Raw genomic sequence first — 20,251 nt, forward strand, 5'->3', positions numbered from 1 at the left:
TGTGTCCGACACCACCGGCATTTGTTTTCAAATTACCACGAACAGTAATTTACACAAATCTGGTTCTCCATAGTTATGTGTATTCCCAAGTGAAAGAAATTAGTTTAATCTTAATCTCAATGTGCTGTAGTCCTGCCGAAGTGCACTGGAACGAACAATACTATCATAAACAAATGCCCACACACACGCGTGCGTGCGCACGAGTTAATAAAGCGTTCTCACGAGAAGGTATCTTGTGCGAACGAGAAAGTAAAGCGTGGCCACGTTTTATTTATTTTTTCTCGAACCCTCCAGGGCTCCGTAATTATCACTGTTCTAGCAAAGTGTTTTTTTTTTTTTTAAAGAAATGCTCACGTTCATATTGATGTATTTTAATAAATGTTAACATGGCCCATTACGTGACTATTTGTGTTGGGGGGGCCCGACTTTTTTTTTTCTCCAAAAAGAAGCTCTTTAACAGAATAATTCCAATCCATCCAGTTTCTTCAACTATTTGTACACTATTTGAGACTTCTGAACTTTATTTACCCCTGTGGCATTTCCTGGTTCGCGCAGTCTCCATTGTTCCTTTGTCTGTGCAGCGGCCAAAATCCTATAGAACAGCCGCTGAGGCACTAGTTAGCGGATCTTACGCAGGGCAATGATCATCCAAGTCCAGACAAGAACCTCCACTTGTGCATTTTATTCCAATAACAAAGTACAATGAACATGTTTCCTATATCTCTTTTCCTGTGGCTTGAAACACCCTTGTAAAAAACCGTTTGCCTACTAGTGCTCTGGCTCCCACCACCCACCTGTCTCCAATATAGACAATTACACCAGGTGCTCTAATCACCCAGTGCCCAAAACATGCCTTCAAAATAAAAGCAAAGAAACTACTTTAACTAATGACCCTAACTAAGAATACATTTACAATAAACACTATAAACATCAAGAGAATAAATGTTAAACTATTAAATACTATAAAGAGATATAGGCTATAGCTCCAACAGTCTGGATGCCGCTGCTCCTTCACAAACCTTTCTTCCGGGTCTTCATCCAAAAGCAAGTTTTTAGACCGTTGTAGTGACCACGATATCCATTTGTTTTTTTTCCTTTGTTTGTGATTCACTCGTGGGGCTGACCGAGGAATAGAAGCTTGTAGTTTGAAAGAAAAAATATAAATGCCCAGATGCGATTGAAAAGTAAGATTTATTCCAAAAAAGGCAAAAATAAATAAACGTTTTTAAACAAACTATTTGTCGTATAAACTGATACTTCAATGTTAAAGGTACAATAAAGAACCAAGCTGTGACGCTCCCAACCAGCAAGGTCTAAAAACTGTTTGCTTCAGTCAGCCACACCAGTAGGCTGCAGCACCTCTCGTTTTATGCTGCAGCACATCGACCTGCAGGAGTAACGCACTCAAATTAAATAATACACAGAATCTCAGGCTATGTACTCTAAAAAGATACAAAATAATATAAACTAAGGAAATGGCTCCTACAGTTGTATTTCTTTTTCCTCAAAGTTTTTCTTTCCATTTACTGTATTTGAAAGAGGCAATGGTTTTGTGAATTGTGTTTCGTGTTTCGTGGTTTGAGAAAATAAGAGACATTTTTTTATTTTATGACATTGCCAAAAAATATGGTCAGCATCATAAGAACCGCATTGTCGCCAGCACTTCTGTGGACTGTGCATCGGTTCACTCTTCACCTTTGGTGTTATGAAGACACAAATCAGATTCTTCCACGTGAACTGGTGGATGAATGATGGATCCTCCACATATCATGCCAATCTTCATCTGGTGTTTCTATGTGGAGTTCTTCCTCCCATCTCACCTTGATATATTTAGTTGAGTGTTTGTAATTTTTTGCTAAATCCTTGATATAATGCTGAAATGATTCTCATGTTTGTATTATATGTTGAATCCATAGATCCAATGTGTGCACTGTTATTGGACCATTTTACTTAACCCATACCGCCTCTTCCTTTGGGTAGCTGGAGAGTTCTGTTCCTAACTCTTGGCCTCCCCCCCAAACAAATCTGGATATCAGTCTGTCCCAATCGGGTCCCAATTTATAAATGGACCTTGGGGGACCTCTACCGGTGAAGATTGGAATAGATAGAGAAATCTAGGTAGAACATTTAGTTCAACGATTTCAATTATTGAGTTTAGGGCGAGTGGTAAGGTAGACCACCTTGTTATATATTTTTTTATTTCTTGGTTTGAATTGTCGTAATTCGCTCTTTACAAATCAGAGATGTTTTTAGCCCAATGTACATTTTACATTTATATTTAATTTAATATTCCATTCCTTACACACTTAATGTATATAATATCCTGCTTTATATTTAATTTACTGTAAATTTGTATTTCAAAATTTATATTTTCTTCTTTTTTAATGCGGTTTTATTTCTGTTTTGAGATGTTTACATTTTAGAAGTGTTTATTTCTACTCTTTTAATTTCTCTCATGTGCAATGCCTTGTCTTTTATGCTGCTGCAACGCAATCATTTCCCAGATTGGGATCAATATAGACCATCTCATCTTATGCATTGGAAGCTATGTGTTAGCCGCCCATGCTAACAGGCCTTAGATAAACTCGTTGACACTGTATTGTTATTATTATTATTATCATTATTATTGTACATTTAACTTTTTTATCTTCATATTTTATTTATCTTATTTAATAAAAACGTCGCAAAACCAATTCTTCTTTCAGGATAAGTATTATGTATTCTCTCTATTATATAGATCAGTCGTTCTCTTTTATTGAATGTTCCAGTTTGTATTGCCCCCATGTGTTGCTGTAGCTCCACCCCTTGATGGCACTGTTTGTTTCTTCCCCTGGATCTCTCTAAAGTTTATTAAAAACTACAACCCCCATGATGCATTAGCTGTTATCCCTGCTAACAGAGATACAATTGTTGAAACTGTAAAGAGTCAGAGACACTTTTAAAACTCATGAAGAGAGTTAGGTTGTGGACAAATATTTTTGGACAATTCGACCGGAAACCAGGGTTTCTTGTTTACTTTATTTTAAATTATTTGGGCAATACATAATATACAAAAGTTACATTAATAATACACAAAACACACAATGCATAAATATATAAATAGCATAAACAGAGAGCTAGTTTGTATTCCAGTGAGACTCAGTTCAGTCACCAACCGGTCACAGACTCAAAATGCCCCATGGCTGAGTCTGGGACTTGTCCAGGGTTTTTCTTCTTCTTAGTTTGGTCAGTATCTGTTTCACGATGGTGTCACTGCTTATTAGTGTCTGATTTAATATCATCTTGCATCTCGTTTTCCAGACCTTCATACAAGAGATGCAAATTACGAGCCGAAAAAGTTCCCTGTAATTTATGTCCATCTTTTCATCAAGGATACAATAGGCTACATGATTGATTTATATTTGACATTGAATTTCAAAACCGATGCCTCGTAGGAGTGACCAGACCTCCTCGGCTCTGTAGCAGTCCGTGAGGAGGTGCTGTAAAGTCTCGTCCTTCTCACAGTTGACCATCGGACCTGTTTTAGTTTTGACATAGTAGCTCCATGAGACTACAACTCTGGCCGCAAGTCTATTGACCGAGATTAGCCACCTCAAGTCTCTATTATATTACAGGAAGAGTGGAAATCCATATGATATAGATAAAGGTGTTTCAGGAGAAATACACCAGTTTCTCTCCGCAGCTCCATGTATCTTAAAGGTTTAGGTATTGTCGAAGGGGAAATTATATCCGCTTTTATTTTGAAGTCCTCTGCACCGGAAGTGATGGCCCCTCTGTTTCTAAATTGGAACCAGATCGTGTCTCGTCGGTTCTCTCGCTACATCCATGGTTCTCTCTCGGTGTTCCCGAGGAAGTGTGTGTGAGCAGCTGATCCATCATCTGTGTGTCTGAGCATCTGATCCATCGTCTGTGTGTCTGGATGAACATCTGACTTTGTGCTCTTTCTTCTGAAGCCTTTTGCTCGGACTCTAGAAGCTAGCTTAGCATGCTAGCTTAGCATGCTAGCTGGTAACACGCTAGCAACACAGAGTGAGAGAGACAGGAAGTGGTGATTTAGTAAACATGAGTGTTGTGCTGCTCTCGTTGGTGAAGCAGCGACTCACTGCGGCTGCTGAAGACATCTTTGTTCTGTTTGAAAGAACGATAGCAGAGTACGAGGAGGAACTGTCTCGTTCAAAACAGGAGAACGAGAGACACCGGAAACTACTGGACACTGTTTTACAGCCTCAGCTTCAGATCCACCGAGCAGGTCTGTTCACTCTTTATTCACTCTCTCTTTATTAGACTCTTTAGAGTAGGGTGACCATATTTTCCAAAAAAGAGGACATGCTGCCCCCAGCCTCGAGATACTTAATGATACACAACGTTTACTCAAGGATGCCTTATTGTTTTAAAGTATGCTTCCTCTGTATGGATATACAATTATTATTTATATTATTTTACTGTATATAACACAATAATATCTCTCTATAACCAAAGACACACCAAACCAAGGTTACTCAACAATCAACATGCTTTATTATGCCTAGAATTATCTCTGACAAATCTCAAATGCACAAGAATAACTTAAACATCAATCTGTAACAAAATAATAGCGCTCTTTTCAAGTCTTACTGGACAAAAATAAATAACAAAATATATGAAATAGTAGAAAATAGAAAATCCAGCTTTAACAAATAATCTCTTTGTATCTTGTCAATGTAAACAATAAAACAGTAACCTCCCAAAGATACTAATGTAATTATTTGAAAAGTGCACTATGCAGTTTTGGATTTCACATTTGCATAATTTCCATTAGTGAACATAACCTAACATAACATTTGATTACCTAAATCAAACCAAACACATTTTGAGGCACCATGAACCAAATATAAGCCTACTTTAAATGTTTGTAAACACAATTCCAGGCCCTGTCATTGTAAACAACCACAGTGAAACGACAACTTTTCACATATTTCTAGCTTCAAACTGTTTTCTAGGGTCCCAATTTAAAATTAAAAGTTAAAAGTTTCTCTCCCACAGCTACATAGCTTTCTCTCTCTGCATAGCTGCATACTTCAATCTTCTTCATCCTGCTTTTCTTCTTCATCCTCCTTGTCTGCCCATCGATATTTAGCTGGAGCTGATCTTTCCCAGCAGGTTTCGGTTGCTCAACAAATAAGCATGAAAGTCTTTGCAAGACATGTCTTTCAAATTGTATTGCACAAATAGAATCCCCTTCAGTGACTCAACAGACAGCTGGTTCCTCTCCTTGGTCCACTGGCTCTGCATCAGTGAGACAACCCTCTCAACATTTGCATTGTGAGAGGAAAGTGCAAAGACAAACTGGGCAATCTTCAGTAGTTCTGAGTAACATGCAATGCTTTTGGCCTTCTCAAAATATTTGGTCCACCTCTGGTGCACCTGCAGGCCACTGAACTCCTCATCACGGTTGCACCTTTCTGTGAATCTCTTCAGATTGGTGACCTGGTCAAAACACTTGACATCACCAATTACCACCCCCTTCTCTCCTAGGAACTTGATGCAGACCTCTACATCATTCCACTCTGGTGGCTCACTCAGATCCATCCACGTGAATGTGGAGAACTCTTCCATGGGAGTCATCCACTTCTCCAGATACTCCAGACATGTACTGTACAGGCCTTGCACATCAGCACAGAACTGCTCATATTCCTTACCAAGTCCATCACTATGCTTTTGTGCCACTAGTCCCTTAACTTTAAGGGACATGCAGTTGTTGCTCTTGCGTTCAAGAAGAATGGTGTGGATGCTGTTCATTGTTTTCTTTACCTCCATAATGGAGTTCTCCTTTTCCATGTCTTGAATGTGGGTGTGGAACGCAGACATGAGTGAGTGCATGTGCCAGAGGTAGATCTCACTGAATTCGTTTACAAAAAACTTCTTGATCACTGTGGGTGGTTTTTGCTGAGACAGAAAGAATGTCTTTAAGGCTGGAAACATCTGTATCATCCTCTCAATGCCTGGGAACAATGACAGCCACCTTGTCTTGCTGTGAGAAAGCATCCTTCTGTATTCAATGTCAACAAAATCACAGTACTCCTTCAGGCTCTCAGTGCGCACAGTGTAAATGTGGAAGAACTGGTAGATTTTGAACATGATATTCTCAAGGTCAATATCTATTGTGTCTGCCCCATGATGAACACAATTATTCAATATGTGTGCTGGGCAACCCACACCGATTAGAGTGTTCTTCAGCAGCAACCTCTTCAAATTTGCAAACACATTCTTTCCCCCTTCATCACGTCGGATTCCTCCAAAGTTTGTGTTGCAATTGTCGCCAGTAAATGCAATGCATTTTTCAGACAAATTGTTTTTTGCCAATGTTTCAATGAGATATTGTGCAATGGTTTCTGCTGTCTCATTTGGTGTGTCTTTAAACTTGATTAATTTTGTTTGCATGCCACCCCTCTTCCAGTCAAAGTACTGGATTATGATTGGGAATATTTTCACTGCTCCGTGGTTACTCCCGTCTGTAGAAACACCACAGTACTGGATTTCTTTGAGTGCTTCATGTGCGACATCAATCGAGTGGGGCGCTATAACACCATTGACAATGGCTTTGGTTTTAGTGCGTGCACTACTGAATTTTTTAGCAGTGTCAGAGTCTGGAAATGCTTTTTTTAGCAAGGCACTTGTGCAATCCATAGATCTGTAGCTGTTGTGATGTTTCACAGTGTGAAATGCAAACGCACCCTCCGCTGCATTTACAGCATCCTCTGTTTTGCCTGGTCTAACAAAGAAGTCTGTCAACTTTGCCGACAAACTCTCACCTTGCACAGCTTTCCTATGTTTGTCTGTGTCCATGTGCGCTTTAGGATCGCCTGCACCTTTATTGGACACACACACATATGTGCAAGCTTTGCACACGGTGCACTCCGTCTCCCATTTGTTCCGACCGGGCCGGTACATTTGGAATTTCTTCTGCAATTCATCTGTAAAAGTACATTTGCGCTTTGGCATTGTGAATGTGAGCGGCGATCCGCTCTGTCCCCTTCCTCTGTTTGTGTGTCAGCGTAGTTGTAGAGCCGCCCACAAAGCTTCAGACTCAGGGATTACGTCACACACGCAACAGAGTACCGTAGTATTCTGTGCAATTCGCCAGTCAATTTAAGTACATGCAAACGGTCCGCGAAACCCGGACATTTTCATGAATTTATAAACCCCCCCCGGACGACCCGGACAGGGCGTGAAAAGAGGACATGTCCGGGCAAAAGAGGACGTTTGGTCACCCTACTTTAGAGACTCTCTATTATCACGTTAGACTCTTTATTAAATCTCTCTTTCTTCTTCTTCTTCTTCTTCTTCTTCTTCTTCTTCTTCTTCTTCTGTAGGCACACATGGGTGCATTACCGCCACCTACTGGACTGGAGGTCAGAGCAGTAGATTGGCAGGAAAAATTAAATACATAAATGCAAATTTATATCCCAAAATTTTAATTACTCCTAAATCCTTTCTCTAATTCCAGTTGTTTTTAAGATTTTTTTCAGCAGTTTAAAGACTTCCTCTGATGTCCCTATAGCAAATTCCCCACAGTAAGGCTGAGTTTTCCGTTAGCTAACTTAGGAGCTAGCACTCTCCTCTCATTTTCGTACTTGTGGCAGTCTATTAAGACATGTTTGACGGATTATGGTTTATTGCAATCTGCACAGAGTCCAGTGGGGTGAATGCCAATTCTGTGAGTCTCTAGTTTAGTCCTGTGTGTCCTTAAATGTGTAATGACCTTTTCTTCCCGTGGGCTCCTGCTTCGTCGTCTACCCCTACATGTTTCTGGATGCTGTAGAGATGCCTTCCTGTATCGCTGACATCACAGTATTCTTGCCAAGCTTTTCCGTAAATGAACATTAATAATGGTTCAACTTTAAACCTCTGTTTTACTTAATTGTGTTTCTTTTGTCTGTTGACTGTCTTTTTAACGATAGTTTAGATAATTTGTCTACTTCCTCATTCCCTTCTACCACAAAATGAGCAGGAACTCAAAGGAAGGACATTTCAAGTCCCCTACATTTTAACCCAGCAGACAGACATCCCAGATTTCAAGCTCCACAGAGCTGCTAGGCTGTCAGATGCTACAAGAACTCTGGGTTGGTTGTTCTCTTCATCCCATTTCCAGTGATGCAAATTAGTCGCTTTTCGGCGCCTCCCGCTTTTTTAACGCTGCTTTGGGTGACTTGTGTAATTCGTGGAGAACCGAAGAGTTTTCGTTTTGGGGGGTGGGAGTCCGTCCGACAACTTCTCACTTCAAAAAAGAAGAAGAAATCTAGATCGCAAAATAATTAAACAAGCGAGTGCCTGTTTTTCCTGGCCAAGGACAGGTTCCTTGAACACAACACGAGCGTAACCCCTAGATCCCACCAGCTCCGTCTGCGGCGTGTTACGGGCGCGTTACGGCTGCGCCGCGGTGCTCACGGCGATCGCGGCCACTCTAGTCAAGGGGTGCTATTCCACCACACGCGGCGCGTTACGGCTCAGAAGCGTCCCAGAAGCGCCTCGGCGCAGGGCTCCTCTAAAATTAGGATGAATCCTATCTTTGACGCGGCGCAGCCGTAACGTAAGGTCGGGCAGGTAGGAAGTGAAACGGTCAGAGCATATAGCATATATACACACACAAACTAATTTTGCAGACCCTATCCCTCCGAAGTGTTTCAAGTAGGAGGAGAAATGGAAGCGTTCTCCTCCGGTTGACAGGCACTGTGTAAATTATACAGTGGGGCAAAAAAGTATTTAGTCAGCCACCAATTGTGCAAGTTCTCCCACTTAAAAAGATGAGAGGTCTGTCATTTTCATCCTAGGTATACCTTAACTATGAGAGACAAAATGAGAAAAAAACAAAATCCAGAAAATCACATTGTCTGATTTTTAAAGAATTTATTTGCAAATTATGGAAAATAAGTAATTGGTCAATAACAAAAGTTCATCTCAATACTTTGTTAGATACCCTTTGTTGGCAATGACAGAGGTCAAACGTTTTCTGTAAGTCTTCACAAGGTTTTCACTGTTGCTGGTATTTAGGCCCATTCCTCCATGCAGATCTCCTCTAGAGCAGTGATGTTTTGGGGCTGTTGCTGGGCAACACGGACTTTCAACTCCCTCCAAAGATTTTATATGTGGTTGAGATCTGGAGACTGGCTAGGCATAGGTATGGTGTTCTTTGGATGCAACTCAGCATTCTTTCTCCTCCAAACACTTCTAGTTCTATTTTGGTTTCATCTGACCATATGACATTCTCCCAATCCTCTTGTGGATCATCTAAATGCTCTCTAGCAAACTTCAGACGGGCCTGGACATGTCCTGGCTTAAGCAGGGGGACACGTCTGGCACTGCAGGATTTGAGTCCCTGGCGGCGTAGTGTGTTACTGATGGTAGCCTTTGTTACTTTGGTCCCAGCTCTCTGCAGGTCATGGACTAGGTCCCCCCGTGTGGTTCTGGGATTTTTGCTCACCGTTCTTGTTTCTCATTCTGACCCCACGGGGTGAGATCTTGCGTGGAGCCCCCGATCGAGGGAGATTATCAGTGGTCTTGTGTGTCTTCCATTTTCTAATAATTGCTCCCACAGTTGATTTCTTCACACCAAGCTGCTTACCTATTGCAGATTCAGTCTTCCCAGCCTGGTGCAGGTCTACAATGTTGTTTCTGGTGTCCTTTGACAGCTCTTTGGTCTTGGCCATAGTGGAGTTTGGAGTGTGACTGTTTGAGGTTGTGGACAGGTGTCTTTTATTCTGATAACGAGTTCAAACAGGTGCCATTAATACAGTTAACAAGTGGAGGATAGAGGAGGCTCTTAAAGAAGAAGTTACAGGTCTGTGACAGCCAGAAATTTGTTTGTTTGTTATTGACCAAATACTTATTTTCCACCATAATTTGCAAATACATTCTTTAAAAATCAGACAATGTGATTTTCTGGATTTTTTTTTCTTCTAATTTTGTCTCTCATAGTTGAGGTACAAATGCATAATGCTGCGCTATACTGTGTGGCCTCACCCAGTTGCATAGCAACGCTTATTGTTTAGGTGTCTTTTAATAAGCAAGTAGTCATATCATTAGCTAGAACTAGCTAATGATAGATATGGACATAAACGCGAGTGAAGTCTAATCTGACGGGAGAGAGAGTCAGCTGCTGCTGACGAGTCGACACGCAGCTCTGCATGATCACATGCAGCGGTGAGCGGACAAAACACACACTTCAGGTTAGAATATCACACGTAGCTATTTTAATTACCTCTCAAACTACCGTAACTAGTTATAGATATGTTTAGTTTTACTGTCGGGTCACTCATTACTGGATCCGCGAGCTGCATGATACTGGCATAATAGATTGCCCAATCGGGCAACCAGCAGGTGAGGCTTCATTGCCCGAGCTAAATACTAGATGGCCCCGGGCCATCGGGCAGTCTTTAATGTCGAGCCCTGTGATTAGAAAATTATAAAAGTAGGGTAGACATGTGGATATTATCCGGCTTAACAAAACGTGCATTCATCAAACAGGTTCGTTTTCCACAGACCTTATTTCCAGCTATTTTCCAAAATCCTGTGGAGAAATCCCATCGCTTTTTTGTTGAGGGAACAATGGATGTATAATAAGAACTGGATACAGCGTGGGAGGTGGAGCCTCATTCATTCCTATGAGAGTTGCTCATTGGCGCATGATGATAAAATGTTCCAACTTTTGAGAGAGCGAAATGTCAGATTACCCGGCATGCCTGACAAGTACCCATATGTGCGCTCATAGCGCATGCGCAACTTTAACCAAGATGCTCGTTCACATCAAGCACGTCAATTTGCTTACACGTAACAGCACCGCACGTTCATGACAGCATGGTAATGGCTTGTTATTATGATGGATTTGATATTAACGAGGCGGCAGTTAGCAGCTAGCGGCTAGCTAGTAATTATGCTAATGTACACATCAATCGTTATGTACTTATATTACGCTGTAACAGGATCTAGTGATATCCAAGCAACAGAGCTTCATTTAGCATGAAATAATTATTGCACTGCATATATATATCTATATATATAGATATATATATATACACATACATACATACATATATATATATATACATACATACATACATACATACATACATATATACATACATACATACATACATACATATATATATACACATACATACATATATATATACATACAAACATACATACATACATACATACATACATACATACAGTGCAATAAGCTTCTTAGTGCAATAAGAAGCTACAGGGACGTTAATCTAACGTCGGTCATATTAACTTTATTTAATACAACATTTACGGTACAAGATTTAATCATACAGCCCATGTAGTATAATATTTTACAAATGATGAATTACAGCAAACATGTGCAATATATCCATTATTGCAGCTCCGTGGGCTGGCAGTGAGACGATATGGGTCCGTTGTTATTGTGCATCCATGGGTAAAGATAAACGCATGTAGTGCTGAACCTGCTGAACACGTAACATGAACGTGCCGGGCGGTGCGGTCCCGTGGGTTAGATGCGCGTTCATAATGCAGAGGGACATAACTCTCAGAATAACGTTATTAGCACATTTTTACAACTCGAGGAACGAATGTTTTTAATAAGGGCTATACAAGTGTTCATACTGGGTGGTTTATTTAGTTTTAAAAAAATTATCGAACGATTTACAGACCATTCTTTCCCCATGTAAGTCAATGGGAAAAAGTGTTTCCGGGACCAGCAACCAAACGGAAGTGTAGTACCGCCGTTTGGCCACAACGAATATTCTCATCAGACTCCGGCGCACTTCGTGTGTGTGTGTGTGTGTGTGTGTGTGTGTGTGTGTGTGTGTGTGTGTGTGTGTGTGTGTGTGTGTGTGTGTGTGTGTGTGTGTGTGTGTGTGTGTGTGTGTGTGTGTGTGTGTGTGTGTGTGTGTGTGTGTGTGTGTGTGTGTGTGTGTGTGTGTGTGTGTGTGTGTGTGTGTGTGTGTGTGTGTGTGTGTGTGTGTGTGTGTGTGTGTGTGTGTGTGTGTGTGTGTGTGTGTGTGTGTGTGTGTGTGTGTGTGTGTGTTTTGATTATTTACCTGGCAACCGGTGACTCATACAGGACCATAGCATTCAGCTATCGGGTCGGGCATTCAACAGTGGCTGTCATCGTCAGGGAGGTTGCCGGTGCCATCTGGACCGCCCTGGTTGAGGAGACCATGCCGGTACCACAGTTGGAGGACTGGAGAGCCATCGCTGCTAAGTTCCAGGAGCGCTGGAACTTTCCGAATTGCGTTGGTGCCATTGATGGGAAGCACGTGGTGATCCAGGCTCCGTCAAATTCTGGGTCCCTGTACTTCAACTACAAGTCCACCCACTCCTTGGTACTGCTGGCTGTCGTGGATGCTCAGTACCTCTTCAGGGTAGTGGATGTTGGAGGCTTTGGAAGGTGCAGCGACAGTGGGAGCCTGCAGAATTCTGCATTTGGAGAGAGCCTCAGAGATGGCAGTCTGCAGCTACCACCTGACACCGTCATCCCAGGAGCAGAGCGGCTTGGCCTTCTTCCCCATGTGTTTGGAGATGAAGCTTTTCCGCTGCTGGACAACCTGCTGCGTCCATTCCCTGAACGTCACCTCACCCGCGAAAAGAGGATGTTCAACTACCGCCTCAGCCGGGCCAGGTTGGTGGTTGAATGTCTGTTTGGCATCCTCTCATCTCAGTGGAGAATGTTCCGGCGTGTCATCACCACCAGCCCGGAGGTAGTAGAGTTGTGTGTTGCACAACTTCCTCCGCAGGAAGACGATATGAAGGACATCACGCACACCTATCGCAGAGTCCACGGATGAAGCTCCAGCTACTCCAACCCCGTGTGGTGCACCGAGGATGGGCTCCAACAAAGCCACTCGCAGATCCATCCAACTGCGGGACACCTTCTGCTCCTATTTCAATGAGGAGGGTGCAGTGCCATGGCAGCAGAATGTGGCGTAGGGTCACCATGGCTCTTTTAAGAGCCTCCAAACCAAAAGCTATTTTAAGAGCTACCCATATTTTCTTTAAAAGCAAATATTCCAAATGAGCCATTTTAAAATCAAACATTCCTAATAAACATGTTTCTTGAATTGATATTATGATATGACTAACAACCTTTTTCCTTCAGCCCTGTTTTTACTGATAAACCCCTCATGATTTCAACAGGTTTCCACCTGAACAATTATACAGAAGACAGCACATTATATATCGACATACATGAACCTTCTGTATCTTCCGTATGTTGCAATTGACAAATGACATGAACAAGTGAAGACACAGTATAGCCATAACATACTTTAAATAACTTTTATTTATAATAATGTATATGTAATATTGTGAGTGAAGTGTGTGCAGTGATGAGTGTAAAACATGTAGTGTGGATCAGTATGGCTGTAAATACAATTTAAAAAAGGGATTAATCAGTCTTCCTCCTGCTCTGCTTCAAAATGGCAAATTTCAGCCTTATCGTCTTTGACATGGACATCCTTCACAATGTAGGCTAGAGACCCCGGAGAAACAACTCGTCCTCGTCCTCCTCCACCACTGGACGAGGTTGAGGTAGTGGCATGGATAGAACAGGAGCGATGGCTGACAGCAACCCTTTCTCAAAGGCGGACATCTCCCTTCCCCTTCTCCTTTTTCCCCGGCCCTCAACATTATCCTCTTCCTCTCCTGTCTGCCCTGCCTCGGCTTGCTGGCTGCTGGCTGGCTGAGTCTCACCAAGCCTTTCGTCTAGCTGGCTTTGGTTCTCATCCTCTGGCACCTGGCTGGGGTCAGGAGTAGTACAGGGGGGTGGAGGCAGGGTTTGCCGGGGGATATTGCTGGACGTCTCACGGTCAATGAGAAATGGGGTTATAAAACCCATCACTGCCGTGAAACGCCAGGGCTTATATCCCCTGACGACCCTGCCCCGCTTCTTTTTGCCTCCTTCTCCCTAGCTTTCTCCTTCCGGAACCTATCCCTCAGAGACTTCCACCTTGTCCTGCACAATTCCTCTAATGAAATGAAATAATAAAGTTAGTTTGTTGAACTACTTGAAGAATTGACAAAATTATTCCTCCATTAATGAAAAGCAAATCCCTTTATCACTGTCATTTGCATAAAAGGTTTTACATTCACACTTTATATGATGAACATTTATGACATTAATGACTATGGTGCTATTTTATGCTACATTCCATGCTGGCTAAATATACTGTCTGCCTGCAAGCTGTCCATTCAATGTTAAAATTAAGTAACTGGATATATCAAATCAAGTTTTATTTATATAGCACATTTATAAACGATTTTCGGTCGAGCCAAAGTGCTGTACATATAATAAAACTAGCCTACAGTAGAGACACTTTACAGCTAATACAACAGCACAGTTTGTTCAGAATATCATATATAATATAAACTCCCCAAACAGGTGAAAACCTACCAGTTCCACCCACTGTCTCTGCCGCCTCCCTCCATGCCTGGCTCCTCCGGTTTGTATCCCGGTAGATGAACAGAGACTGATCATACAGCACCGGGTGATTCACTACCACTATAATTAATATTTCCTCCATTTTTTGGAATATGAGGCCTGCGTAGTCTCTCCCAGCATACACGCGATTTGATTGGCTAGCGCTTGTACTGGCAGATTTGCATAAGCGGGATTTCATTGGCAGACGCTTCCGCCGAGGCGCCAAAAGTTGAACATTGCGAAACTTTTGAAGCGAGCAACGCCAGCAACGCTCCACGTCGCTTCCCAAAATGCAGTTCGGCAAAAAGTCACGTCACCCCATTCAAAGTGAATGGGCAGAAGCGTTGGAAGCTTCAACGCACGCCGCTGTGTGGCCGGGCCGTTATAGTCTCTTGCCTCCTCCCTCTCTGCATTAGGTGGTTTCCCCTTTTCTATCTTTGAGGGAGAAGGAGGTCACATATGTTCAACTTTTACTTAATGAACAATTAAAAATGTAAAGTTAAAATTAAAACAAATAAAGACTTATAGTAATAATATGTAATTTTAACAAGAGGGAATATGAACATTTTTCATGAAAGCAGAACACATTGTCAATTTCATGTTTAGAATCAAGTTTTTTCTTTAAACATTTAATTTCAAATATGCAAACTTTATACTTTCATTTATTAACAGAGACAAATATGGGCAGCTTGTCTCTACGATTTGCTGGCCCAGGAAGTTGGTTCGACCCTTTGCGTAGGCCGCCTGCATCCTGTGCCTCATTGTCTTCATACCCGCTGTAACCGCTCTCAAGGTGTCAAAAACCACAAGCGCCTTCTCAGAGTTGTGGCTGGTACTTTTATGCTTTTATTGCCCCATCTAGAATGTGTAGTGCGCATAGGTCCAAAGTTACGAATGTTCTATCTAGTCTCACATGCCTGGTCTCATACGTCTGAAAAGACATGATGGAAACATACATCCTTTCTTTTTTTTGTGGCTGTAAACTGATATGTGTTTTCTGTTTCCTGCAGACGTCCAGCAGCTGCTGGTGGTTAAAGAAGAGGTTCCCCCCGAGCAGCAGGAGTGGAGCTCCAGTCTGGACCAGGAGGACCCAGAGCCCCCCCCACACATTAAAGAGGAGCACGAGGAACCCTGGAGCAGTCAGGAGGCAGAGCAGCTTCAAGGGCTGGAGGAGGCTGATATCACAAAGTCCGCATTCACTCCTGTCCCTGTGAAGAGTGAAGATGATGAAGAGAAACCTCAGTCCTCTCAGCTTCATCAAAGACAAACTGAACACCTGGAAACAGAAACTGATAGTGAGGACTGTGGAGGACCAGAACCAGCCAGGAACTCAGATCCAGAGAGACATTTACAACCAGAGACTGAGGACAACCCTGGAGACTCTTCTGAACCTGACACTGAAGACAGTGCTGATTGGAGAACCAGAGAACCAGGTTCAAACTCTCAGAAAAATAAACAAGACCCTGTCAGTGATTCAAGACGTAGTGCAGGAGGGAAAAAATTCAGCTGCTCAGTCTGTAAGAAATCCTTTAGAAAGAGAGGATATTTAAACAAACATATGAAAATCCACACAGGAGAGAAACCATTCAGCTGCTCAGTCTGTGAGAAAACTTTTGCAGGGAGAGGAAATTTAAATCGGCACATAGCAATCCACACAGGAGAGAAACCATTCAGCTGCTCCGTCTGTAAGAAGTCTTTTACTCAGAGTGGACATTTAAAGAAACACATGTACATCCATACAGGAGAGAAACCATTCAGCTGCTCAGTCTGTGATAAATATTTTGCACAAAGTGGAATTTTAAAGGATCACATGAAAATCCATACAGGAGGGAAACCATTCAGCTGCTCAGTCTGTGAGAAAGCTTTTGCCCTGAAAGGATCTTTAAATCGACACATGTACGTCCATACAGCAGAGGAACCTTTCAGCTGCTCAGTCTGTGAGAAATCTTTTACACAAAGTAGAAATTTAAAGGCCCACATGAAAATCCATACAGGAGAGGAACCATTTAGCTGCTCAGTCTGTGAGAAAGCTTTTGCACTGAAAGGATCTTTACATCGACACATGAGAATACACACAGCAGAGAAACCAGTCAGATGCTCAGTCTGTAAGAAAGCTTTTGCACTGAAAGTATATTTACTTCGACACATGAGAATACACACCGGGGATAAACCATTCAGCTGCTCAGTCTGTATGAAATCTTTTACACAAAATGGAAGTTTGAAGTACCATATGAGAATCCATACGGGAGAGAAACCGTTTAGCTTCTCAGTCTGTAAGAAATATTTTGTAGGGTACGGAAATGTAAAGAAACACATGAGAATCCACACAGGAGAGAAGCTGCAGTGTTTGCGACAAAAGATTCACCTGGAGTCATCAGGGCAAAAGACATAAGTGTGTTGGTCGTCAGTCCTCACAGCTTCATCAAACTCAAACTGAGGAGAACACAGAGGCAGAGTCTCCAGCCAGCAGCTCAGCTGAACACATGGAAACAGAAACTGATGGAGAGGACTGTGGAGGACCAGAACCAGCCAGGAACTCAGATCCAGAGAGACATTTACAATCAGAGACTGAGGACAACCCTGAAGACCGTTCTGAACCTTATAATTAAGACAGTGATTATTATTAGGTTTAAACTATTTGGGTATGTACCTTCTCTGAGTGTGATAAGACATTTTTGGTCCAAGTCAAATCTGCATGTGCAACATAAAACGGACAATTAATTAGTTCTTCGACAATTTACATGAGAAAAACCTGTCTGGCTGTGTAAACAATATTCATACATGACTTCATCTAAACTCCTTCTTTATCATCAGAAGTTTTGAATATGTATAATGTTTGTGTCATACTACTTTTCAGATTTTTTCTATAACCACTGACTGATTAATCTGCAGAGTAGTTTCTCTAATAATCTGTTTGGTTAACGAAATGTTGTGATGTTTTTGATAGCTCATGTTGAGTTATCAGTCTGTTCTGGTCTAAAAGAAGAACCAATGACTTATTAATATAGAGAATGTGTACGATGTTTTCAGTTTGATTCTGTTCTGTTTATATCACAAACCAAACTAAAAGAAAAATGCCTTCGAAACAGACTCACATTCCTGCATATTGTTTGAGTTTTGCAACAGATTACAATCAGCTCATAGAGTGGCACAGTGACGCATCCTAAAACCCTGACTGAACAAAACTTGACCAGTCTCTTAAATGTGTGTCAACCACAGACCTTATTTCGAGCTATTTTACAAAATCCTATGGAGAAATAAATAAAAAACAAACCTGGAGTTATGCATTTGGGATCTCTTTTAAAATCCCCTCTAACCGCCTGCTGCTTCCCCTCCTCTCTCCTCGGCTCCCCTCCTCAGCTCCTCCGCTCGCATCTCCTGTGGGCGGGACTAAGTCTCGAGGATAGGAGTCAAGGAGTGGAGTCGAGGAGGGGAGTTGGAGAAATGAGAAAGGGCCCAAGAAACAAGCAAACGATCGCACCCACATCCTCCATTGTTGTGTGAGTTGTGTTGCATTGAAAATGACGTCGCGGCAGTTTTAAGCATAGATATATATAAACACTGGATGGCTCATGGGAGATTTTCCAGCGTAGCTAACCGGCAGCCATTTTGCTTCAGTCAACAGCTACTCTGGTACGCGCTATGGTAGCTGTTGTAAGGTGAGTGATCTGCACAAAAATACTCTTAAATCGCTGAAATATTGACTGATTTAAAAACGGTTTGGTTTATTATAAACATTATTAGCATGGCTATGATACAGGATGCTTGGACATGTTGAAATTGCAACTTTTCTTTGTGTATGTGGTTGTACTTATTAGCTGGCTAATAACAAGAGGCTGTGAGTGAGACCTAGTATTACAAAGTTGACCCAGCAACTTTACACCAGTGGGAGAGGCAGAACTGCTCTTTCTTTTCAACATCACTTAAGTTACACATGATTTCTTCCAAGTGGTTTGGCTTGTTAAAAACATCTTACATTTTAGATACATATGATACAGGAAATTGCTGGCTTTGTGTTTACAGAAGTACCTGACTATGCCGGACTTTTGTGCAGCCTACGGATGCTCTAATCGCCGCAGTCTGCAAACAAGAACCCGTGGAATCACCTTTCACGTGTAAGATATGACAATATTATGACTATAATTAGGATAATCGTTAATTACTTAGTGGATGTATGTACATTACAAGTCCTGCTACACAGGATCAGTGGGGCTATGTGAGATAATAGTATTGCAAGATTGATGTTGACCCAGCCTCTTTAGAATATGTTGCTACCATTTCTTTACACAATTATTTAATGTTTCTTTTGGACACCTTTTTTATAACTCTTAGTGTGGTTGTCTTATTCTTAAATACATACATACATACAATTACCCCAAAAATAGGATAATTTCGGTGTGTATTTTTGTCCTTACCCTTAATGTTAAAGGAAAGAAGGGAGGACAATGTTGACAATAATTTATATATCTGGCTACCTTTCTCATGTTTTTAAGGTTTCCCGAAACCGGAGAGGAGGAGGCAGTGGGAAGTTGCATTGGGAAGTTGCCCTAAGAAGGGGGACGTTTTTTTTTTTTTTCCACAGAAAAGTAAGTCCAGCGGGGCACAAGTTGAATACATATAATACGGTAGTTCTATTATGCCTTTAAGCCTATACGTTACCCATAAGAACCCGGACCCATCTACTTTTGGAGAAATTAAGGGGAACGTCATTTAGACTAAATAGACCACCTAGAACACATTTCTGACAAGTAACCTCCCTAGTGTGAAATATCTGAAATGTGACATATATGTCACATTGGGCTTTAATGGTAAAGTATCTGTTCTTAATTTGCTCTGTTACATTTTTTCTTTTGCGACCAGTAGACGATGTTGAGCCTAACTCTGCCATGGTGAAAGTGGCCGCCTGTTGCTGGCGAGTCATTGAAGTACTGCTGCAATGCACGCCCAATGACGGCACGCCCAATGAGGGCACGAGATACATTTGTGCGTGCACGAGATGGAAGGCTGACAGACAGGGCGGCAATCCAATCCGTTTAGTAGTTTTTACAGTATTACGGGTTCCACAGATGACATTTTTTTATGGATTTTTTGTCAAAGCACTTAAGATATTCATTGCTATCGGGATGTTAAGAGCATTCCTTGGAATATAACAAAAAGTGTATCTCGAGCCGGCTTCTGAAATGTACCTACCCCACCTTTAATCTCAGAATTCTGACTTTTTTCTCGGAACAAAAAAAAACGTTTTTTTTTCAAATCCTCCCCAAAAAACATCATGTGGCCCTAATCCTCTTCTGTAGTTTTATACTGAGGAAACAAGAAATTCTCGTGCACAACCAGTTGTTAAGCTTTTATTCTGAAAATCCTTGATCTCCGGTTAGCATTTAGCATGTGGCTAATATACTATTTACTATAGAGGTGAATTGATTAGCGAAATGACATGGAGTGATGCACACCGAAACCTACTGATTTAACAATACAACTATTTGAACCAAGAGATTATTATTGCTGAATATTAAATGAAGGTACAGTTATTTGAATACGTTATTGTTTACAGACGTGGGTAGCATGTGACAACATCCGGAACTACCGGAAACCAAAATGGTGTGAAGTATTTCCTGTATTTTTTAGAGTATTGATTTCAGCGTTTAAAATGTATTTAGATGAAAAGTCATGAAAGAAATTAGGAGGAGAAGAGGCGTGTTTAGTTATATATTGAATGTAAAATGTTGAAATCCTCTGTTTAACGCAATATCGGACACAGAAGAATGAGGGGGGAAGTCCCCTACGTCACTACAGCTCCCAGAGAGG

The 20,251-nt window shown here is 41.6% G+C and overlaps 2 protein-coding genes across 4 annotated transcripts in view; both read left to right on the forward strand.

The window, feature by feature from the left end:
• LOC307029064 (uncharacterized protein) overlaps positions 1 to 17,722 on the forward strand; it is a 32,331-nt gene extending 14,609 nt beyond the window's left edge. The window contains exons 1-2 of one of the 3 annotated variants that reach the window (XM_079664647.1): positions 3,016 to 4,249; positions 15,454 to 17,722. In XM_079664647.1, coding sequence (XP_079520773.1) covers positions 4,063 to 4,249; positions 15,454 to 16,835 — 1,569 coding nt within the window. In that variant the 5' untranslated portion in view covers positions 3,016 to 4,062 and the 3' untranslated portion in view covers positions 16,836 to 17,722. Of the gene's footprint in view, positions 1 to 3,015; positions 4,250 to 13,494; positions 14,030 to 15,453 lie in introns of those variants that run through there. The other 2 variants (XR_013805207.1, XM_079664648.1) reach the window with 2 other exon arrangements.
• Positions 12,077 to 14,029, forward strand: LOC307029065 (uncharacterized protein). The gene is made up of 2 exons (XM_079664650.1): positions 12,077 to 13,232; positions 13,457 to 14,029. The coding sequence occupies exon 1, from the start codon at positions 12,186 to 12,188 to the stop codon at positions 12,810 to 12,812; it is 627 nt and encodes a 208-aa protein (XP_079520776.1). The 5' UTR covers positions 12,077 to 12,185; the 3' UTR covers positions 12,813 to 13,232; positions 13,457 to 14,029.
• Positions 17,723 to 20,251: the final 2,529 nt, after the last annotated feature.

The sequence above is a fragment of the Notothenia rossii genome, assembly GCF_949606895.1.
Source record: "Notothenia rossii genome assembly, chromosome: 2".
Taxonomy (NCBI): Eukaryota; Metazoa; Chordata; class Actinopteri; order Perciformes; family Nototheniidae; genus Notothenia; species Notothenia rossii.

What these genes read in the sequence shown, in the direction of transcription:
- LOC307029065 (XM_079664650.1), top strand. Translation starts at nt 12,186, where the DNA reads ATGCCGGTACCACAGTTGGAGGACTGGAGAGCCATCGCTGCTAAGTTC.